This window comes from Phyllostomus discolor, chromosome 8, assembly GCF_004126475.2.
Source record: "Phyllostomus discolor isolate MPI-MPIP mPhyDis1 chromosome 8, mPhyDis1.pri.v3, whole genome shotgun sequence".
NCBI lineage: Eukaryota > Metazoa > Chordata > Mammalia > Chiroptera > Phyllostomidae > Phyllostomus > Phyllostomus discolor.
In genome coordinates, this window is record NC_040910.2 from 37,572,288 (window position 1) to 37,592,124 (window position 19,837).

At 55.7% G+C, this 19,837-nt stretch overlaps 2 protein-coding genes across 10 annotated transcripts; one reads left to right on the forward strand and one right to left on the reverse strand.

Moving 5' to 3' along the window:
• Nucleotides 1-708: 708 nt before the first annotated feature.
• PCSK4 (proprotein convertase subtilisin/kexin type 4) lies at nucleotides 709-7,935 on the reverse strand. 4 transcript variants are annotated; one of them, XM_028520323.2, is made up of 15 exons: nucleotides 7,320-7,930; nucleotides 6,931-7,035; nucleotides 5,188-5,277; nucleotides 4,987-5,115; nucleotides 4,813-4,889; nucleotides 4,628-4,716; nucleotides 4,179-4,351; nucleotides 3,875-4,087; nucleotides 3,219-3,319; nucleotides 3,027-3,115; nucleotides 2,825-2,942; nucleotides 2,390-2,569; nucleotides 2,046-2,170; nucleotides 1,707-1,780; nucleotides 709-1,573 (listed from the first exon to the last, which is right to left on the reverse strand). In XM_028520323.2, the coding sequence occupies exons 1-15, from the start codon at nucleotides 7,512-7,514 to the stop codon at nucleotides 1,487-1,489; spliced, it is 1,845 nt and encodes a 614-aa protein (XP_028376124.1). In that variant the 5' UTR covers nucleotides 7,515-7,930; the 3' UTR covers nucleotides 709-1,486. The 4 variants fall into 4 exon arrangements, with proteins under 4 accessions (XP_028376124.1, XP_028376123.1, XP_035888022.1 ...); XM_028520322.2 differs by having other exon boundaries at nucleotides 3,012-3,115; nucleotides 7,320-7,926; XM_036032129.1 differs by having other exon boundaries at nucleotides 3,012-3,115; nucleotides 4,987-5,277; nucleotides 7,320-7,935.
• Nucleotides 7,936-8,148: 213 nt separating this feature from the next.
• REEP6 (receptor accessory protein 6) lies at nucleotides 8,149-13,541 on the forward strand. Of its 6 annotated transcripts, none has more exons than XM_036032140.1 (6): nucleotides 8,323-8,570; nucleotides 11,366-11,459; nucleotides 11,539-11,677; nucleotides 11,956-12,124; nucleotides 12,332-12,418; nucleotides 12,639-12,710. In XM_036032140.1, the coding sequence occupies exons 1-6, from the start codon at nucleotides 8,456-8,458 to the stop codon at nucleotides 12,665-12,667; spliced, it is 633 nt and encodes a 210-aa protein (XP_035888033.1). In that variant the 5' UTR covers nucleotides 8,323-8,455; the 3' UTR covers nucleotides 12,668-12,710. The 6 variants fall into 6 exon arrangements, with proteins under 6 accessions (XP_028376129.1, XP_028376130.1, XP_035888033.1 ...); XM_036032141.1 differs by having other exon boundaries at nucleotides 8,324-8,570; nucleotides 12,642-12,709; XM_028520327.2 differs by lacking the exon at nucleotides 12,639-12,710 and adding an exon at nucleotides 12,731-13,541 and having other exon boundaries at nucleotides 8,328-8,570.
• Nucleotides 13,542-19,837: the final 6,296 nt, after the last annotated feature.

Below are 19,837 nucleotides of genomic sequence, written 5' to 3' on the forward strand. Positions count from 1 at the left end.
TGCCCAGCTGCAAAGCCCTCAACAGATCCTTCCCTGCTTTAAGGCCTGAAGTTGGCCAGCCTGAGCCCAGTGGGAAAGCAAATTCCTAGGTTCCCAGGGCCACAAAAGGGAATGGTTTCTGGGGCCTGTGGGCTCCTACAAAAGGCAAAGCCTGCCCCTTTAGCCTGAGTGAAGCCCCATAGTCAAGGGCACAGGCCAACCTTCACTTCCTTGTGGAGGTCCCTTCCCCACTCTGGAAACTGAGACAAATATGTCCCTACCTCATTGGTGTGAGTGAGGACAGAGGAGGGGCATTTAATAGCTTACTCTGTACCTCCTCCCCCACCCCCACACCTCAGGAGCCTCTTTCTGTCCCCCAAAGATGGGTGGGAAACCCACTTTGCAAATGGGGAAGTTGAGGGTGTGAGGGGATGAGAGCAATGTACCTCAGACCTATTAATTCCCTCAGCCTCCCCACAACCTTCAGAGAATGGAGAACAATTATTGGAAGTTCATAGATACTCTTTGATTATTTGTCAGTGTCAATGGGATGGAAGGGGGAAAGTGGGCCAGGTCCCAGAAGCTCAGCTCTCCAAGCATGTGGGCATCACTAGGAATCCTCACCCATCTCCAACCCCCCACACCTGAGATCTCTGGGCCCCAGGCTGACCCCCTTCCCTTTGTGGGTCGCTGGGTCGCCTGGGATGAGACACCTACAGACTTGACACCTCCTATTCAACATTTATTTGCAAACTCAAGTCAGACATGGTGCCCAAGACTCTGGATAGTGTCGCTGGCTCTCCCTCCACCTTCCCCAAGATTCTGGGGCTGAGAAGGGATGGTGGTGAAAGTTGTGATCTGACCTCTGCCCTATCCAACTCCACCCCATCCCAACATCTTAACCGTGTAACTAGACATCTCTCTCTCTATCTCTCTCTTTCACCTGGACCTTCCAAGTCCAGGTTGCAGGATTCCACACAGACCATCCCAGGCCTGCAGGTCTGGTGGCCATCCAGGGCCATCCAGAAGCAGGTTCTCACGCCCACTGCTGATCTGGAATGAGAGAACGGAGCAGCAGTGCCTGCCAAAGACCTAAGCCAAGGTGTACATTGGCTTTCCTTACTGGATGTTTCTGGTGTCCAGCCAGCAGTCGGGACTGGGTGGTAACAGGGGTGGCCTCCGGCATTGGGGAGGGGCCCACACAGGGGAGTGAGCAGCCTGTAGAGAGGATGCTACAGAGGAGGGGGCTCCCAAAGGCTATGGCCAGCAGGGTCAGCACCATGGCCTGGGCCAGGCTATGGTCTCCACAGCAGGGGTAGGTAGTCCCAGGGGGCTGGAGATGGTCTTTGTGGGGGGTGGGTCCTGAGCAGGAGCACCCATGCTAGTCCAGTATGTATGGCAGGCAGCAGGTGGTTCAGCTGAGTGGAGCCACTGCAGCAAGTGTAAGAGAAGTGGCAGCTGGTGCACACTTGCAGGGTGCATGTGGCCAGGCACCCAGACCCAGCAGTCACTGCCTGGCGGGTGAGACTGAAGTTCTGTGATGGGCAGTGGGAGAGGTAGAGGTGGCCCAGGATGGAGATGGGACTGTGGCATTCTGCAAAGGGGACATGGACACAGAGGTGAGGCCGAAGCCTGCAGCTCCAGCCCACCTACACGCCCTGGACTGCACATGCACACTGCCAGCTAGTTGGTCACACCACACTGGGCACACACGCGCTGCTGCTCACCTGGGAGCCTGTGGGCCTTGCTGTCATGTCCTCAGCCGTCCCATAGAGCAGAAGCGTGTAGCGGTACAGTGTCCCTGGGCAGGAGTCATGGTAAGCATGGGGATGAGCAGCAGAGGTTACTGGCGGCCTGATCCTGCCAATCTGGGCCACACTTCCCAGCCACCCCAACCCCATCCTGGAGCCTCAGACTCAGACAGTGCCCCAGCCCCCCAGTAGCCATTGCAGGCTGGTAACTGGATGGCTATTCTGGTTACTGGACACCTACTGTGCAAGCAGACCATTGGGAGCCCTTCTTCAGTGGGGTAACCAAGGCGGGCCTCAGAGCCCCCAGCCTCTCACCCGTGTTGAAATAGTAGCCCTTGTTTTCCAGGCTCAGGGTCCACAAGCCCTGTGGGTCTTCATCCCAGAAGTGGGTGGACATAAAGATCCAGTTGTTGTAGCCTTGGCCACTGATGTCAAAGGGTCTGGGACAGACAGGTGTGGGTAGGGCAAAAGAGAGGCTCTGGAACCACAGTCATGAAGGGGCCACTGAGCCACAGCAAGTATCTGACTGCAATGCCAAATGCTGGATGGAGGGCCGGCCCCCATGGAGCTGGCCCCTCCCTGTGCAGACCCCACCAGACCCCACACTGTACTAGCCCCTCCCTGTGTGAAACCATGGGGCTGAGTCCCTGCCCTTGTACCTGATGGCAACAAGTGTGGAGCGGGTGCCCATAGGGCTGGTCAGCGAAATCTCCAGGTCCCCCCGGCGGCTGTAGGACAGGGACAGCTGCACCTGCACATGCTCCAGTGAGCGGATGTAGTTGGCACGACCAGCACAAGCCAACACTTTCTTCCTCACGTGCATCAGTGGCAGGATGGGGCTAGGGGTGTCATGGGGGGCATCAGGGTCCCTCCTGCTGGCCTGCTGGGGGCATGGCAGCCAGCTGGCAGGATCTGAGCTCAGGTCATGGGGCCCACTCTCTGGGATTACTGAGGCCTCAGGGCCTGCCTCCCTCGTGTATGCCCCCTGGGTGTTACTAATAGGCGTGGGAGTGGGCTGGAGTGGTGACAGACATGGAGAAGTAATGAGGGGATGGTAGGTGTCCACAGTGGTGGGGAATGAAGAGGGTGCTCACGTGGGGGTGTGCAAGACCCGAATGATGCATTTCTTCTGGGGCTGTGTGGGCAGCCATGCTCGAGCCAAGTCCACCAGCAGCCCGGCATCCAGCAATCCGTAGCCATAGTGGTGGCTCACTGCATGGAGAAGGGCCGTCATACGCCCTGTGGGCATGGTGTCCCCACCTCCACCCAGCCCTGCCGCACCTTGGCGCCCCACACCATTGGTCCTCCAGTCCTCAGCCTGGAGATGTGCCTGCCTGGATGCTCGAACCACCAAGTGCTGCATGTCCCTCCATGTCAAGAATGGGCTAGAGGCAGGTGAGAGGGTAAGCTGGGACTACAACTGGAAGGCCACGGTGGTAGGTAGGGTGTGGCCCACAGTGCTAGGTAGGGTCCCCCACTGTCACCTACTTGGCCTCCAGAGCCAGAGCAATTATGCCTGCAGCTAGAGGGGCAGAGGCCGACGTGCCTGTGTGCTTGTCAGTGCACTGGTGGTGCAGGTCCGTGGTGACCTGGGGGCAGAGATGGGGACTCAGGGGGCCTGGTGCACACGAAAACCCAGCCCTTGTTCACATGGAACCAGGGACTCAAGAAGGCATCACAGAACATTACACCAGAGGAGGGGCCTGAGTGCTGCCCACGTCCACACCCCAGAAACACAGGCCGGGGGTATAAGGGGACAACAGTGGGGCAGGGCCTGGGACCCATGTCCATGTTCCAGCACTGCAGGAGCAATCCCTGGATGGAGGGAAGATGGGGGAACAGGAGGGAAAATGAGGGGACAGAAAAGTGGGTGAGGGGTCAGGAGGGAAGGTGGGGGACCAGAGGGAAAGTAGGGACACAGGAGGGAAGTGGGGACACAAGAGGCAAGGTTGGGGCACAGGAGGTAAGGTAGGGGGACTGGAGGGAAGGTGGGGGGAACAGGAAGGAAGGTGGGAGACTAGAAAGAAGGCAGGGGGATAGGAGAGAAGATGACGGGGACTGGAGAAAAGATGGGTGAGGTAAGAGGGAAGGTGGGAAAGCAGGCTTGGCCAGGCAGGGCGAGCATGGTGGTGGGGCCCACTCACAATCTGGGGGTCAGTAACAATGCCACTACTGTAGGTGGTGGTGAGGGTGGAAGCACAGGCCTCACTGTACCAGGGCACATGACCGTGCTGGGTGGTGCTGCCGATGGAGAGAGTGTGGATGCTGTTGGTGTACCCGTCACAGTTGCAGTTGTCATAGTGCAGGCCACCATTGCCGGATGCCCAGATGAAGAGCGTGCCTAGCCCACCTCGGCCCTGCAGATGGAGATGGGACAAAGGATGGGGATGGGGCCATCAGCCTTTCGTGCAGACACAAACCCTCCAAAGCCCCAGGTCCCCCACTCACCTTGGTCACGCCGTGCCTGAAGGCCTCTTGGGTTAGGATGCCAGGACCATCCACTGTACGGCCATCATCCTCGGGACCCCAGCTGGCACTGTAGATGTGGATGTGCTGTGGCTGCAGGCTCAGTGACTGGGCCTCGATGACATCGGTGATGGTGCCATCCAGCATGCGCACACCTGCACAGGCAGCAGTCAGTCCTCTGCAGACAGCCCTGACAGTGCCCCTGCCTGTCCAAGCCAGCTCCAGATGCCCTGGCCAGCTCCTATCTCTGTTCCCAGGGAGTGGGGACATTTGGCAGTCCCTACCCTGAGTCTAGGGCTCCTGAATTGCTGAACATCAAGGGCATGGATACCAAAAAGCTTCCTCCCCTGCTGGATTTGCTAACCGTCCCTGGCATTACCCTCTACCCAGTGCCACCTGGTCCAGCCTCCCTCCCTAGTAGGCTGGAGTACCTCCTATTCGGGCGTTGTAGGCGACGCCTATACCACAGAACCTGTTGTTAGCTATGGCTGCCACTTCCCCAGCACAGCGGGTCCCGTGCCTGGTGCCAGGGTAGAGACAGGTGCTCGTTACAGCTCACCCAGCCCCCCACAGGGCACAAGGGCCATCCCCAGGTCATGTGGGACACATGGCTCACCGGTTCTCATCACTGGGTGTGTATCGTGGCTGGGGGTCTGGGTCATAGTCGTTGAAGTCGTAGCTGGCCAGAGGGTCCTGGGGGTGGGGTGGGGATGTGAGGAAGTAGGAGTGGGCCATGGGACTGTAGGGGGTGGGGTGGAGCAGCCCCTGCCCCAGTCCACCACGGGCTCACATAGTTGGCCCAGAGATCCGGATGGTCCTTCTCAATGCCATCGTCCAGGATAGAGACCACGATACCCTGGCCTGACAGCCCCTGGCTCCAGACTTGCAAGATGTTTAGGTCTGGCTGCACTTCACTGTTCTGTGCCAGATGGGCTAGAATTAGTGGGGCTCCCGAATGGCCCAGCCCAGCCACATGGCCCAGCCTGCTCACCATGTACCACTGCTTGGAGAACCAGGGGTCCGTGGGCACCACTGAGCGCTTCACCCGCCACTGCAGAGTCTGCTGCTCAAACCACTGCACCTGGAGGGGGACATGTGCCAAGAGGGGGGCTGGGCCAACGGGGCTAGCCTCCCCTCCCCTCAGCTATCCTGCTCTCACACCCATATGCACTTTAGAGGGCCTTGTCCCATGGACGAAGAAGACCTGCTCATCTGAGCCCTCCTCACCAATTCCTGGTTAAAGGACCCAAGCCTGTGCCTAGTCTTCCCAGACCTCTTCTCAGGGTCCACCAAAGGGCAATTGTCTGTGAGGCTGTGGTTGGAGTGGAATGTGGGCCTGGGTTGTCCACTGCTTGTCCTGGGGCCCTTCTAGTGTGGAGCAGGGCCTGGGACCCTTTGTTTTCTGGGGCTGCCCTTCAGGGTTGCCACATGCCTGGGGCTCTGCCTTCAGAGGGGGCTGAGGCACTTGGAGCACCTGTCCCCAGGGCCCACAGACAATTGGCCACAGCCTCGGATGACTGGGGGTTCTGGGATCCCAGCTCTATCCCTTTCCCTGTCCCTGTTCTAGATTTCTCTGCCAAAGACCTGCCCATCTTCCCTCTGCAGTAGCCACTTCTCTCTACCACTCTCTGGTCCTCTAGCTGAGCCCCCCGCCCCCCACTACCCCCAACCCACTCTCAACACACAGCAGCAGCACTCTCTGTTGAAACCTTCCATGGCTCCCTGCCACCCTGCCTTCTCCAGGACCCACAAGGCCCTTGCTTGTCTGGCCCCTACTAGTCTCCGTCTGCTGCTGCCACAGTGGCTGCCTCATTCAGGACCTTTGCACAGGTTGTTCTGCCTGCCCAGGCTGCTGTTCCTCAGATCTTCACTCTTCCTTCTTCCTCATTGATCTCCTACCTCCCACCCCACCTCCAAAGCCAGCTCATGTTCACCACCCCATCTCAGCAATCAGGACCATCGTTTTCCCATTTGCTCTGCTCCAGTCTTGGAGCTGGCCCTGATTTCTCTCCCTCTGTCCTGTGCGTCTCATCCATTGGCAAGCCCTAGGTTCTCTCTTGCAACCGCATCTCCAACTGGCCGGTGTTCCCTGTTGCCAATGCTCCAGGAGGGTTTCGAACAGTCAGGCTTCTTGCCTCCTTGCCAGTCAGCCACCTAGCCCAGTTCATACCCCTTTATGGCTCCTAAGGGCTTGACAGACTCAGCCTCAAAATCTCAGCTTGGCATCTAAGGCCTTTTCGCTGTCATCTCTTTGAGTGCCTGGAGATAGGGTGCTTGGTCCCAATTCAGCCACAGTCTCATTGTGCGACTGCAGACAGGAGTCCTCCTCTTTGGAACAGTTTCCTTTGTCACAAAATGGGACAGTTCCCCTCCTTCCATCCCATGAGCTAGAATGTTAACTACCCCTCTTTATGGGGTACCTGGGAACCTTAATCTTTCAGGATGAGATAGAGTAGGGAAGGTAGGGTTTTGACAAGGAATGCTGATAGTGTGCTAGGCCCTGAAATGTGCACTGCGCACACATGTGTGATCTCTTGCTCTTCATGGATCTTCCCCATCAGGGTCCCCACTGTTTAGACTGGAGAGCCAAGTGGAAACTAAGACTCAGAGAGAGCAGGTGAGTTGTCAAAGGTCACAGCCATTCATAACAATCACAAGAATAACGGTGTCTGTAGGGGAGAATAACAGGGCAATGGCTAAGACCCCCAGGAGGCAGCCTCAAGGCCAGGCTCACCTTAGGGTCTTTCTTCAGGCGCAGGCGGTGGCCCCAATGCGGGGTCAGGGACTGCTGGACCACGCCCCGGTGCCGCAGGTGGAAGTACTGCCCGTCAGGGAAGATCTGGGAATGTGGGGTGCAGTCGCATCGCTGAGACCCGACTCCCCTGATGGAGCCTAGGTCGGAGTGGGGACAGCCCCCTTGCTTGTATCCTCCCCCAACCAGGTGCCCAGCTGTGGGTTTCAGGTGTCCTCTGAGGGTGCCAGAATCTGAAGTTGATCGAGGGAGGGGTTGGTTGGGGTTTCTTGATATCTAGAGTACCTGATGGACCACCTCCCGCCTGTCGGGGTCTGGGGTGTTGGGTCGTCCAGTCCCCGCCCCCTCCCGTCCATCCGGGTCCCACCCACCTGCCCCAAGTTGACGAAGCCGAATTTGCGCGCCAGACGCTCGGCCTCCCGGTAACCCTGAGACACCCGGACGGCCCAGCTGCTGACATAGATGGGGGCCCGGGCCGAGACCAACCCCACAGAGAGGGGGCAAACGAGGGCCAGGCACAGGGGCAAGACCAGGCACCGCCAAAGGGCAGTCCGAATGGGCCGCATGGCGGTGGGGGCGGGGCCTCCAAAAGCCCCACCCCCTGGCCAAACCGCCGTGTCAGCCTAAGCGCTCGCCCTGCTCCCGGTGCCATAGCAACCCCTGAAAAGCCTCAACTCCCAGGGGCCCTTGCGACTCCCCTTGAGGAGCGAAAAGATCCGACAGAAATGGGAGGATGGACACACGCAGACCCAAACTCTCGGGAACTTCAGTCGCCATACTTGTACAAGGACCCAGTTCTTCTGACCCAGAGGAGTGAGTTCACTGTTGTAATGACTGACCCCGCCCCTTTATTTAGCACCGCCCCTTCGTGCACACCACTCCCTCTAGAAACAGCCCTGCCTCCCCTCCCGTCCAACCAGAATTGTTCTTTAGAGAGATTCCACCTCCTCAGTTTAGTTCCGCCCCATACCCACCTTTCAGATTCCGTCCCTCCTCTGAATAATGTGCCCCGCCCCTCCTCTGTTCTTGCCAATTAATTCTTTCCCTTTTCTCCAATCACCTCTGGTCTTTCTCCGGCCCCTCCCACAAGCTCCGCCTACCTCGGCACGCCGCTTTCCTCTCCCTGCTCCACTTACACAACCGCTCAGCCAATAATCCTTGTCCTTGACCCCGCCCCTCCAATCAGCTACGTCCCACTACTGTGCGGCTAATCTGTGCGCTCGGCCACCGCGCCCCGCCCCCTCCTTTAAAGTCTCCCCTGCAGCGGCCGCTGCTGGCCAGAGGGCAATGCGGCGGGGGAGACGGGGCAGGCCCCACCTCCTTTGTCCGCCCTGCCCTCCCATTGGCCGGGGCCGGGGGCAGGGGGCGGAGACCAGCCAGGGGGCAGAGACCAGCCCGCGAGCCAAGCGGTGCGGCTCTCTCAGGGCGAAGGCTGCACGCGCTCGGCGGGGCCGGTGCGCTGCACTGAAGTCCAGCTCGGGCTGCCAGCCCCCAGCCCGCCGGTGCCATGGACGGCCTGCGTCAGCGCTTCGAGCGCCTTCTGGAACAGAGGAACTTGGCCACGGAAGCACTAGGGGCGCTCGAAGCAAAGACCGGTGTCGACAAGCGGTACTTAGCCGCGGGTGAGCGGTCCGGGGGCGCTCGGGGCTGTCGCCCCGTTTCACCGACGGGCGCAATGAAACCTTGGGGCACCTGAGCCTCAGCACTGCTCCACTCCGGCCTGCCCCGACTGCAGGGTCCGGGCTGTATGGAGAGGCACGCCCCATTGTCCAGCAGGGAGACCAAGATCCTGGCTGGGGAAGGGTGGTGGACTGCGACCTCGGATGAGCCCGTAGCCCCTCCCCCTGTCCCCGCCGTGCCACCTTGATGGAGGGCCAATCCCTCTCTCAGCTCCTGCAGTACCCCCACTCTAGCCCTCTGGTCTGGAGGCCTTCCTCTGCCCCCTCCCTTGGGGCACTGGGTGCCCGGGCCGAAGTCCGGTTCTTCCAGTTGCCCTGCTGGCCCCAAGGGTAGGGAAGAGGAGGAGGGGGCAGAGAGGCAGCCAATTTCCTGAATGTCTCTTCACCCCTTCCCAGATGTCCCCCAGCCTGAAAGCAAGTGTAGAGATCTTCTTTTTTTCAGAAGACCTGCTTCCTGCCAGGAAGGAGGGTCACTCCCACCTCCTAGTACCATCCCCTTGGCCTGCCTTCTCCTCTCACCGATCAATGGCTTTGGTCTACTGTAAACGAATGGAGTTGGAGTTGGGTTGTTTGGAAGTCCAGGGAGAAGGGGCTCTGTCCATCTCTGACTGTAACTTCCATCCTAATCTCTCTTTCCTTCTCAATGACCTGGGGTGGCTCCTGCCACTTTCAGAAACTGTTTAGTAAGCTGTTAAATGCCTTCCTTCCCTCTTTTGCAGTGTTCCAGGCCCATCCATTCTGCCTCCTCTTTTAGGAAGACCCCCCTGGAGTGAATCACAAGGACGTTGGTGGGGGGTGGGCTCTGGGTGAGGACAGTGCCAGGTGTATTGAGAGCACCTTCTGTGTGCAGATGCTGCGAGTCCACTTTCCTCCCATTTTCCACCAGCTGAGAGATCCTCACGCCAGGCAGCCCAAAGAGGGTCCAAAATTTCTCCCCAGATTCCTGGTGCCCAACTCATTTTTGTTCAGCCAGGGACCTGCTCTTGGGAACAAGCCATTGACCTCCTGCCTGGATTTCATCCCTGGTACCAGTGGTTGGGCAATTTTGGTAATAGAGCAATGGGGAGGGGCCCAGGTGGGGCCTGATAGGGAGGCTGGCAGTTACAGGGAGGAAACTAAGGCCCAGAGAGGCAAGGGCTGTGTGGGAGGACGCCCCTGCTACCTGCCTTGTCTGGAATATCCACCCCTCCCCACTTCCCTGGGCCCATCTGTTGTTGATCTCAGGCCATGCCCTCCTCAGCCCATGTCCAAGGTCATCCTCATATTGCTGAGGCTGCAGGAATAGGGATTGAGGGGAGGCTTGCCCTGGGAGAGAGCCAGTGCTCCCCGACTTGCAATTTCTGGGAAAGAGGTGGGAACTATCCCCTATCCCCTCACCCAGATGTGGGAACTCTTGGGCTCTACCTGCCCCAGATGGCCAAATCTCCAACCCCAAGTAACAGGGAAACCCAGAGGAGTCAGCTAGGGAGCCTCTTCTCCACTCTTGACCCTAGACTCTGGGATAACAGCTAATGCAGTGGAGGGAAGGGTGAGGTTGACTCTGCCCTTTGGTCCAGAGTGGTTTCTATCTCTCTCTGCAGATTATCGCCTCAGAGAGGGAGGTGGGAGGCTGTAAATGCTCCTGAGTGACCCTGGGCGAGCCCTTCTCCCCAACAGCTTAGTTCTGGCCATTGCATGAGACAGAACAGGGAAGCAAACAAGAAGCACTTAATAAATGTGACAGTTACCATAATTGTTTTCAGAGTGGCTAATGCTCCTGGTTCCCCACACCCCCACACTATTCTCTGAGCTTCATTGCTGGGAGTGTTTTCCTGACCAGAAGTCTCTCAGTAATGTGTGGAAAGGACGAGTGCACTCTGTGGAATGTGTTTAGCTAACCCCACAACAACCCTAAGAGGCAGGGCCAATACCACCCCATTGACAAATGAGAGAACTGAATCTCCAAGCAGGTAGAGACTTGTTCAGTGTCGCATGGTGAGTGAATGGAAGAGCAGAGGGCTCCCCAAGGTCTGAGAGACTATACTGCCCTTTGCTGCTTCCTGCTAAGGCAAGGGGTCTCAAATAGGGCCATACTGCCTCCATTAACACACTGGGTAGTGTCTGGGGACATCTGTGGTGTCACGACTGGGGGTGCTTCTGGCATTGAGCAGGTGGGGACCAGGGAGGCTACTCAACATCCCACAGTGCCCAGGACAGGCCCCCGAAGAGAATGACTTGGCCTGCATGTCAGTCAAGACTGAGAAACCCCACCCACACTAAGATGAAATTTTAAATTGTGTTGCCTTTGCCTGCTCACCAGCAGTCACGTCTTAACAACAGAATGGCTTCAATTTTAGGGTTTTTTCTGTTACTTATATTAAAATACTGGCATCATGTGCCCAGTTCCTCCTTTAGGTCCCAGAGTGAGGTGGTTAAAATTGCAGATGATTACTTATTCATTCAACAAATGTTTATTGGGCAGCTACTCTGTACCCATCAGGGCCAAGGACCCTGCCCGCCTTTGAGATCACAGTACTGTAGAGGGGATGGCCATGTTAAATAATTGCAGACATAAGACTCATGGTTCAGGGCCACAGTGGGGGTCTCCCAGGTGCTGTGAGACAACAAACATCCTAGAGGGGTCACTGAGGCTCGTGCCACTCTGTGTGGTGCATCTACCAGGCCAAGAGGAAGCTGAGTGCCCTGCAGGCTGGGCATGGAGTGAGCCAGACCTCTACCCACACCCCTTTTTTCTGCAGGAGCCATCACTCTGCTAAGCCTGTATCTTCTGTTCGGTTACGGGGCATCTCTACTGTGCAATCTCATCGGCTTTGTGTACCCCGCATATGCTTCGTGAGTGCCTGCAGGCTATCCAGGTGGGGGGTGTCTGGGGGCTCTGGGCAGCCCCTGACCCTGCCACACCTCCCCCCAGGATCAAAGCAATCGAGAGTCCAAGCAAGGAGGACGACACTGTATGGCTCACCTACTGGGTAGTGTACAGCCTATTCGGGCTTGCCGAATTCTTCAGCGATCTACTCCTGTCCTGGTTCCCTTTCTACTACGTGGGCAAGGTGGGCACCACTGCAACACACACACGACAGGGCCTCCTGGGAGCAGGCAGATAACCAGAGACTGGGGGGTCTGAGGGGCCTGCCCTGCTGCTTCCTGGGGGGTCTGATGGGGATGGCCCAGGCCCATCCCAAGGGGCATCTGATGGGGGTGGCCAGGCCCATCTTAAGGGGCGTCTGATGGGGCTGGCCTAGGTCCACATAGCCCAGCGAGAGGTCTAACCCCTCCTCATGGAGCCCAGGTCAGGGGAGCCAAGCATAACGGCCGCCCATGCCTGCAGTGCGCCTTCCTGTTGTTCTGCATGATTCCCGGGCCGTGGAACGGGGCTCGCATGTTGTATCGCCGCGTCATACGTCCGCTGTTTCTAAAACATCACGAGGCCGTGGACAGCATTATGAGAGACCTCAGCGGGCGAGCCCTGGACGTGGCAGCAGGAATAACCCGGGACGGTGTGTGCTTGTAGGGCATGGGGGTGTCCATCTGTCCCAGTCTCAGTCTGTCTGTCCATCTTCCAGCTTAGTTGCCCCCACTCACCTTCACTACTGCCTCCCCTCCTCCTGACTCTGGCCTCCATCTGGCATCTTGGCAGCTGGCATCAAGCATTCTGCCTGCCCCTCTCACTGTCCACCTCTCTCTCCTATGCTCTCGGGAACCAGTCCTGCAGGCCCTGGCCCACAGCCAGGCTCTCATCACTCCAGTAGCTGTGGTGGAGGGCCCCCCAGTGCCCTCAGAGCCAACCATAGGTAACCTCCATCCCTAGGAACTAGGGCCTGTGTGTGTGCATGCATGCATACGTATGTGTGTGTGAGTGCATGTGTGTGTGCCTGTGTATGTGTGGGTTTGTGTGTGCATTATATGAGTTCATTTGTGTGTGAGTGCATGCATAAGTACCTGCATGTGTGTGAGTGCACCTAGATGACTGTCCCTGCCAAGGTTGGCTGCTGACCCCACCGTGTCTCCCAGCAGCCTTCATCCCACTCTCCAGCAGTTGAGCACAACCCCAGGGCCTGAGAGCCTGGCCAGATCTACCTCACCCCAAGGCTCTTTCTCTGCAGCCAAAGTAAGCGTAACCCAGCTCCAGCAGGACAAGTGAAGTCCCTGCCCAGCCCTCGAGCAGGCCTGCTGAACAGACAACTAAAAGGCACATTGCATCCCAAGTCCTCCACGGATCCCTCGACTAACTCTGCAGCACAGACCGCCACTGTTCCGTCAGCTCCTGGGAGCACCTCACGTACCACCTTGGGCCAGTCCCGGGCCACAGGTGCTGCCAGTGGCTCCAAGCTGCCTGGCAAGTCCCAGGCCCAGCCTGGGTTAAAAGCCAATTCCTCCAGCCAGCCCCAGGCCCCTGGCCAGCAGCACTCCCGGCCATCTGTCTCTTCCTTGGGGCCCTCCCAGCCAGCCCACCGATTATCAGGCTCCTCAAAGCGATTATCAGTCTCCTCAAAGCGATCACCAGGCTCCTCGCAGCGATCACCAGGCTCCCCGCAGCAATCACCAGGCTCCTCGCAGCAGCCCAGCACCCCCTCCAGTCAGGGCACCCCCACTGTGCCGTGTCCCAGTGGTACCAACATCTCCATGCAGCTCCCCCAAAAGACCTCCAATGGACCAGAGGAGCTGGCCCCCAAGGCCTCCAAGTCTAGCGATCATCAGCAGAAAGGGTCCCCAACGCAAGCCCCAACCAGCACCTCCGTTCCTGAGCTTCCTGTCGCCTGCCAATCTGAGTCCTCTCTGGATTTCACCTCAGAGTCCACCACTGAAGTCACCTGCAGCTGGCCCCACCACTGCCCCTGGCTCCAGTACCTACACTGCTGGCGGATGAAACACCTGGCCTGCTAGGGGAGGGCTCAATAAAGCACATCTGGCCAAGCCTCCTCTGACCATCTGTCCAGGGGGGAAGGGACAAGGGGGTCTTTGGGGGGACCATCCTATCTAATCAGAGATGAGAAGGTAAAAGCCCCACTTTACAGATGAGGAAAACAAGGACCAGAATAGAGGTCAAGTGGCCAAGATGAATCAGAGGTGAGAAGTCCACGTTTTTCTTCTGGAAGGGGATCCCAGGAAGCTCCAGTAGGGATCTGTAGGAGAAGGAGCCAAAGAAGTGGGTATGGCCAAGCCTGGAACAACTGTGGGCACCTGGAGCTCCAGGAGTCTGTGCCCAATGCACACCTGAGACTGTGCCCAGGTGCTCAGGGAGCCAGACTATCCACCATCTGTTGGTGACTGGGAGAGGAGTGGCCATTCATTCCACCCACTATCCCTCTGCAGGCAGCAAAGAGGCCTGGGGGCTGGCAGCCAATGTCAGACTGGCATCATGAAAAGTGGGAGAGGGGAGATGTGTGGACACTGATGGGGCCTCCTACAGCCTGCACTAGGGTTCCTTTGTGAGGCCAGCATGACCCTGATCATGAAATGAGGCAGAGATGGAACATGTAAGGAAGGTGACAAGCCTGGTGCAGATATAGATGCAAAGAAGAAAAAAAAAATCCAAAGAATAGCAAATGCAATCCAACAATATACAAAGTATAGAACACTCCTGTGCAAGTATAAGTTCCTGGAGGCGGATCCTCAGCTGGAAGCTGGGGGGTATGGTGGGGTAGGAGAGGAGCTGAATCAAGAGGTGCTCTCAGCGGGGGCAGGGGTGCCTGGAACCTGAACTGCACACACAATGAGCTTGATCTTTAGCCCCAGGGGCCAGATTTTGTACCCTGGGGAGGGGGCTGTAACCCCAAGGCATCTGCAGTTGCAGCTGGGGAGGACCTGGGGCCCACAGTGTCCTTCAGTCCACCCCTCTGACCACTCACCTGCCATCCCAAGCTATGCTTCTCCTTGGCTCTAGTGGGCCACAACTTCTGGTAGAAACACAAGAGAAGGTTTGGCAGAATGAGCCACAAACCCTCACCCTGCAAGTGCTCCCAAGGCAGTAACTTGGTGATTCTCAGCTGGGGGCAATTTTGTGTCAGAGGTGTTGGGCAATGTTTTCTGGAGACACTTCCAGTTTCTGCCTAAACACATCAGCAGAGTCTCAAAATCCTTTGACATGTCATGCCCCTCACCCCTTAGCAGGCCCTGCTTGTCCCCAGCTGCTGGTGGCTTCTTCTAAAAGAGTTTCCCCTTCCTCTAAAAAGAGGAGGCAGCCCTGTGCAGCCACCAACACCACCACCCCATGTCCTCATCCTTGAGAACTCTAACAAGGGAGGTGGAAGTGCTGAGTTACCACTGAGCAGTGGGTTCAAGTCATTCATTCCATCACTCAACAGATACTGAACGCTTACTCTATGCCAGGCCCTGATCCAGGAGCCGAGGTGACAGTATTGATCTAGAGAGATAAAAAATCCCCACTCCTGGGAGTTTGGGGAGGCAACAATTGGCATGATAAATGTATGACATGTTAGAGGGAGATGAATGATGGGGGGAAAATGCAGCTGGGAGGTGAGGAGGCCAGGGCTGTAATGTCAGGGTCAAAGGAAAGGCCTGTTTAAGGAAGTGACATTTGAGTAGAGACATGAAGAAGGGAAGGTAAAGGCATGAATCTTGTGGGAATCAGGGCAGGGGTGGTCCAGGCGGAGAGAAGAGCCTGTACAAAGCCTGGCCCAGAGCCAGGCCTGTGTCTGGCAGGACAGAGGAAGAACAGGGAGGACCGTATGGCTGGAGCTGAGTGAGCGAGGGGAAGAGAGGAGGTGAGTCTGGGGGTGGACCATGCTGGTACCCAGAAGGCTTTTCCTTGGGGACATAAGATTAGTCAAGGGGGAGGAAGGGAAGATTGAAGGTCATCATTAATGAACCCCCATCTTGCCAAGAAGTCTACATGGGCATTGGGGACAGGGATCTCATAATCTGCTTATATCACTGGCCAAGCTGTTTGAAGAATGTGGTGTTTGGCTTTGGTCTGGGGTCAGGGGATGGCAGTGCTGGCCTCACTCTGCACCTGGCACCAACCACACCCCGTCACCCCCGGGGGGGAGAAAAACAGGTGCCCAAAGGTATCCCTGGCCCAGCCCTGGTCAGCTCATCAGGGAGCACAAGTGGGGAGAACACAAGTGGGGAAGGCACATACCTGTCTTCCCGTGTGGAAATATTGACCTTTAGTCCCTCAGACTTGGATTAATTTGAACATACAGAATAGTGTAACCAGTGACTCAGAGATAGTAGGGTGACAGGGCCAGCCCCTCCCAGGCACTCCCCAGACCCAACAGTGCCTTCCATCCTTTCCTGCCCGATTCAGAGCTGTGGCAGTCAGACTCAGCCCACTGTGAGAATTGCCTGCTGGTAGTTTGCTGTTTTTCATCGGTGGATAGCGTGCCATTCAGTGGGTAGGCCAGAGTTTACTTGCCCCATTCCATTGCTGATGGGCATTTGAGTAGTTTCCTGTTTGGGGTTAGTGTGATTAAAGCTACTAGGAATATTCTAGAACTGGCCTTCGGCGAGCACAGCTTTCATTTCTCTGGGGTATAGACCTGTCAGAGATTGGAGAGTAGGATGACCATAACACATTACCACATATTGGAGGGGGGAGCTTAAAATAACAAAGATTTAGTCTCTCCCATTCTGAAGGCCAGAGTCAGTTACAGGGCCACACTCTCTCCTGAGATTCCAGCAGAGGGTCCTTCCTATCTGTTAGGGCTTCTGGGGGCTCCAGACTCCCTTGGCTTGTGGCCTTATCACTCGTTTCTGCCTCCATTGGCATCCCCATGGCCATCTTCTCTGTCTCTCCACTGCATGTCTCTTACAAAGGCGCTTGTTACTGGTTTTAGTACCCATCCAGATAATCCAGAATGATCTCATCTTGAGACCCTTAATCACATCTGCAAAGACCCTTTCTTCAAATAAGATCCCATTCACAGGTTCTGGGGGTTGGGACATGGACGTATCTATTTAACTCACTATCGTGATTTGCATTTATCTATAGCAGACACAGCCAAACTGTTTTCCAAAGCAGTCTGCCAACCTCACCTGCACACCCACACCTAACCCTGTAGGCTGTCACAGTCCAGGGCCTTCCGCAGGCCTCTGAGTGGACATGTGTCTTCCCGTGGGTCAGCTGGCTGGTATAGGGTCAGTGAGAGAAGGGCAGACAACAGGGTGGTGCCCTCTGCACAGAATTAGAAATGAAAAGCATGAGTGACCCCCAGAGCTGGCGTTTGGAAATATTGTTGAAAACAATTTTTTGTGGGGCTAATGAAATAATTATAATTTTTTCTTTTTACTAATATGGGTGCACGTTTCAAATGTGCCTGTTTTAATTATTTCTCTTTTAATAAACATTGCCATTTGTGGGAAGTCAGTTTGGAGAATTCCCAGGTTCTGGACAAGCAAGGACACACGCCCCATGTGTTTCCTTCAAGAGGAAGTCTCTGCCGGTAGCCATTTGTGGTCACTTTCCCCATGTGTGGATCTCTAACCCAGATGGGCATGGTGCATCCCTGAGGGGACACAGTAACTAATAAAAAAGAGCCAGGGGACTGTAAAGAGGGAAAAACACAAGTCACTTTCTGTCATTCTGTGTAGTCCCCTGGAGTTATTAGTGTTTCCATGTAAAACAGTGAAACAGTGTGATATTTTTGCTTGGCAAGTGCAAATGGTAGTTCTGCCCTGAACCACAAAGTTGCTGAATTTTTTGAATGCACCTTTAAATGCATTCTAAAGAAGCATCTTTAGAATGGTTAGATTGTTTTAAAGCTAAAAAACAAACCAAAACAATGTGATGTTTGCTGGGAATATGTTACAAGATCATTACCAGAAACAATGAATATTGGTGAGGACTGTAAAGGGAAAGTCACTGCTCCCACAGGCCATCCTGCCTGTCGAAGACGGTTCTGTGCTGTCCCCTCTCTGGAGCAAGTGCCTCATGCCAGTGGGTCCAGATGATTTGGGAGTCAGAGCTCTGGGGATGAGAGGGCCCCAGACTCATTCCCTGACATACCCACACGCTGCAGGGAGGCAGAGGGGACAACTTTGGCTTAATGGCAGGAGGAATGGAGCCATAGGTGGGTGCTGGTGTAAGGAGGCTGGTGGGTAGAGAGAGGCATTCCTGAGGGTGGAGAGCAGGACCAATAAAATGGCATTGGTCTGGTTAAGATAGCATAAAGTATGTAAAACAAAATGGAGTCACTCATGTCAACCAAGATGGCTGACTGGTAGCCAACACTTTGGTTCAAGAGGGAAACTACCTAAGTCATGCTAGACACATCTGGCAAGAAGACACTCCCAAGATATCTGCACATGTGATTAGAAGAGCCACGTCTGTAGAGTGGAACCACCCACAGATAGGCTCCCGGGGAAATTCCACACTTGCCATCAGGGGTGCCAAGACATTTATCAAAAAGACCCAGAGGGGTGGAGTACACCATTTTCAAGGTATAACTGAGGCAGTTTCCAGACCACTGCTGAGACAGCCGAGCTTTACACACCAGAGTGCTGCTCCATACTGATCTCCCTTGACATTAGCTGCCAGAGGCTCTCCCCTGCCAGATGAAGGACTTTGTCTGCCTTGCAACCCACCTGGCTCCAGAAATCCTTCCTTGCAAGAGGCTGACAACTCCCTGGCCCACCGTGCTGTCTCCTGGACCTGTAGACTGAGACTCTGGGGCCTCGGGCTCATTATCCCCCATTGATTGCTGTGTGTGTGTTATAATTCTCTTAGATTGTTAGTGTGAGTAGGATATTAATGTATGTTGATGTTCTACTTTGAGTGAACCTGTATTCAATAAAAGCTGAGTGAATAACATAGTTACTGTGTGTGACTCTTGTCTATTGCTTGGCGTCCAGCAGCTCAGCAGACAGCTAGCCAAGCAATCACCTGACTAACTTATAGGAAAGACTATCACGAACTACACTCTTGACACTGAGGAAGGCAAGCGCAGATGAGCAAAGGGGTTGTAGAGGTACAAACTGGCTGCAGGTAACCCGGCGCCTTAACCATCGTTTCCCCATCCTGCCACCAGGGGGCACCCAAGCCCCGCACGTCCCTCCAGAACTACACCCCACTTTGCCTGCAGGAGTTGGGGTTCCGAGGATTCTCCAGCTTAGGCACTTGTTGCAGATGACAGAGTCAGGCCTGGGAGGTGCAGGCACTGCTGAACCCCTGGCATACTGTAGGTGCTCAATAAAGACACACTGCAGCAATGCATGAATGAATGGAGGGGCTGGAGAAGGAATCCAGAGTAGTGTGATTCCCATGGTCAGAGGGCTAGAAGGGTACTTGCAGATGGAAAATTAAGGCTCAGAGAGGGTAAGGGCCTGGCCTAAGGTCACCACAAGATCAGGGGCTGAGCCCATCCACTTGAGACCTGCACGCTGTGTGCCCCTTGCCCACTGGCAGCACCCGCACTCCAGGGAAAACCACGACCACATGGTACAGAAGAGCAAGATTGTCCCCAGACAACAGTGAGCCTTCCTATCCAGAGTGGGGAGGCAGAAGGCAGCCCCCCAGGGTCCCCTCATGGGGTTTGCTGGGCCACCGCACAGACACCCTTAATTCTCACACCACCCCGGTCTGCTTCTTGCTCCAGAAGGATGAGGAGAATCTATCCAGGATGTCACATGAAGATGGGGATAAGTTGAGGGTAGGGCTCTGCCTGCCTCCTCTGCTGGGGAGGGGTCCCCTGGGTGACCTGAGATGAATGTGTGGCCCCCAAGGAGGCACAGAGAAGGTGCTTGGGGCCTATAAAAGCCACATTTACCCTCCACTTGTCCCCCATCTTCATATATTCCATGTCCTCATCTCCCACACAAGGTCAGGCATGCTGAAGGGAGGTGGGGGATGGACTAGGGGATGGAGTTTGAGAGGTCACACATGTGCGTGCTCTAAGAGCACAGTTGGGGAATGGGACTACCAGTGCTTCTCCTCACCTTTGTGGCCATCTATGTGTAAGTGGGGTGCCCTTGTTAAAAAAAGGAGTGCTTGTAAAAATTAAATAAAATATAAAAGGATTGAACAGCAGCATGGCCTAGAGGAAACCCAGCCAGAACTGCTGAGGCTGTCAAGATCATCTCTTAATAAATAGTCATGGGCATATAAAGTAAAGCATAGGGAATATAGTCAATAATATTGTGATAACTATGTATGGTGCCAGTTGAGTACTGGAAATATGGATGGGAACACTTTCTAAAGTATGCGATGTCTAACCACTAAGCTGTGCACCTGAAATCAATACAAAATAAAA

Coding starts and splice junctions, on each gene's coding strand:
- REEP6 (XM_028520327.2), top strand. CDS start 8,456: ATGGACGGCCTGCGTCAGCGCTTCGAGCGCCTTCTGGAACAGAGGAAC. Junction 11,460..11,538: donor GTGTACCCCGCATATGCTTC/GTGAGTGCCTGC, acceptor ACCTCCCCCCAG/GATCAAAGCAATCGAGAGTC. Junction 12,125..12,331: donor AGCAGGAATAACCCGGGACG/GTGTGTGCTTGT, acceptor CTCGGGAACCAG/TCCTGCAGGCCCTGGCCCAC.
- PCSK4 (XM_036032129.1), bottom strand. CDS start 7,514: ATGCGGCCCATTCGGACTGCCCTTTGGCGGTGCCTGGTCTTGCCCCTG. Junction 5,278..6,930: donor GCCTGAAGAAAGACCCTAAG/GTGAGCCTGGCC, acceptor GTCCCCCTCCAG/GTGCAGTGGTTTGAGCAGCA. Junction 4,352..4,627: donor CTACAACGCCCGAATAGGAG/GTACTCCAGCCT, acceptor CTGCCTGTGCAG/GTGTGCGCATGCTGGATGGC.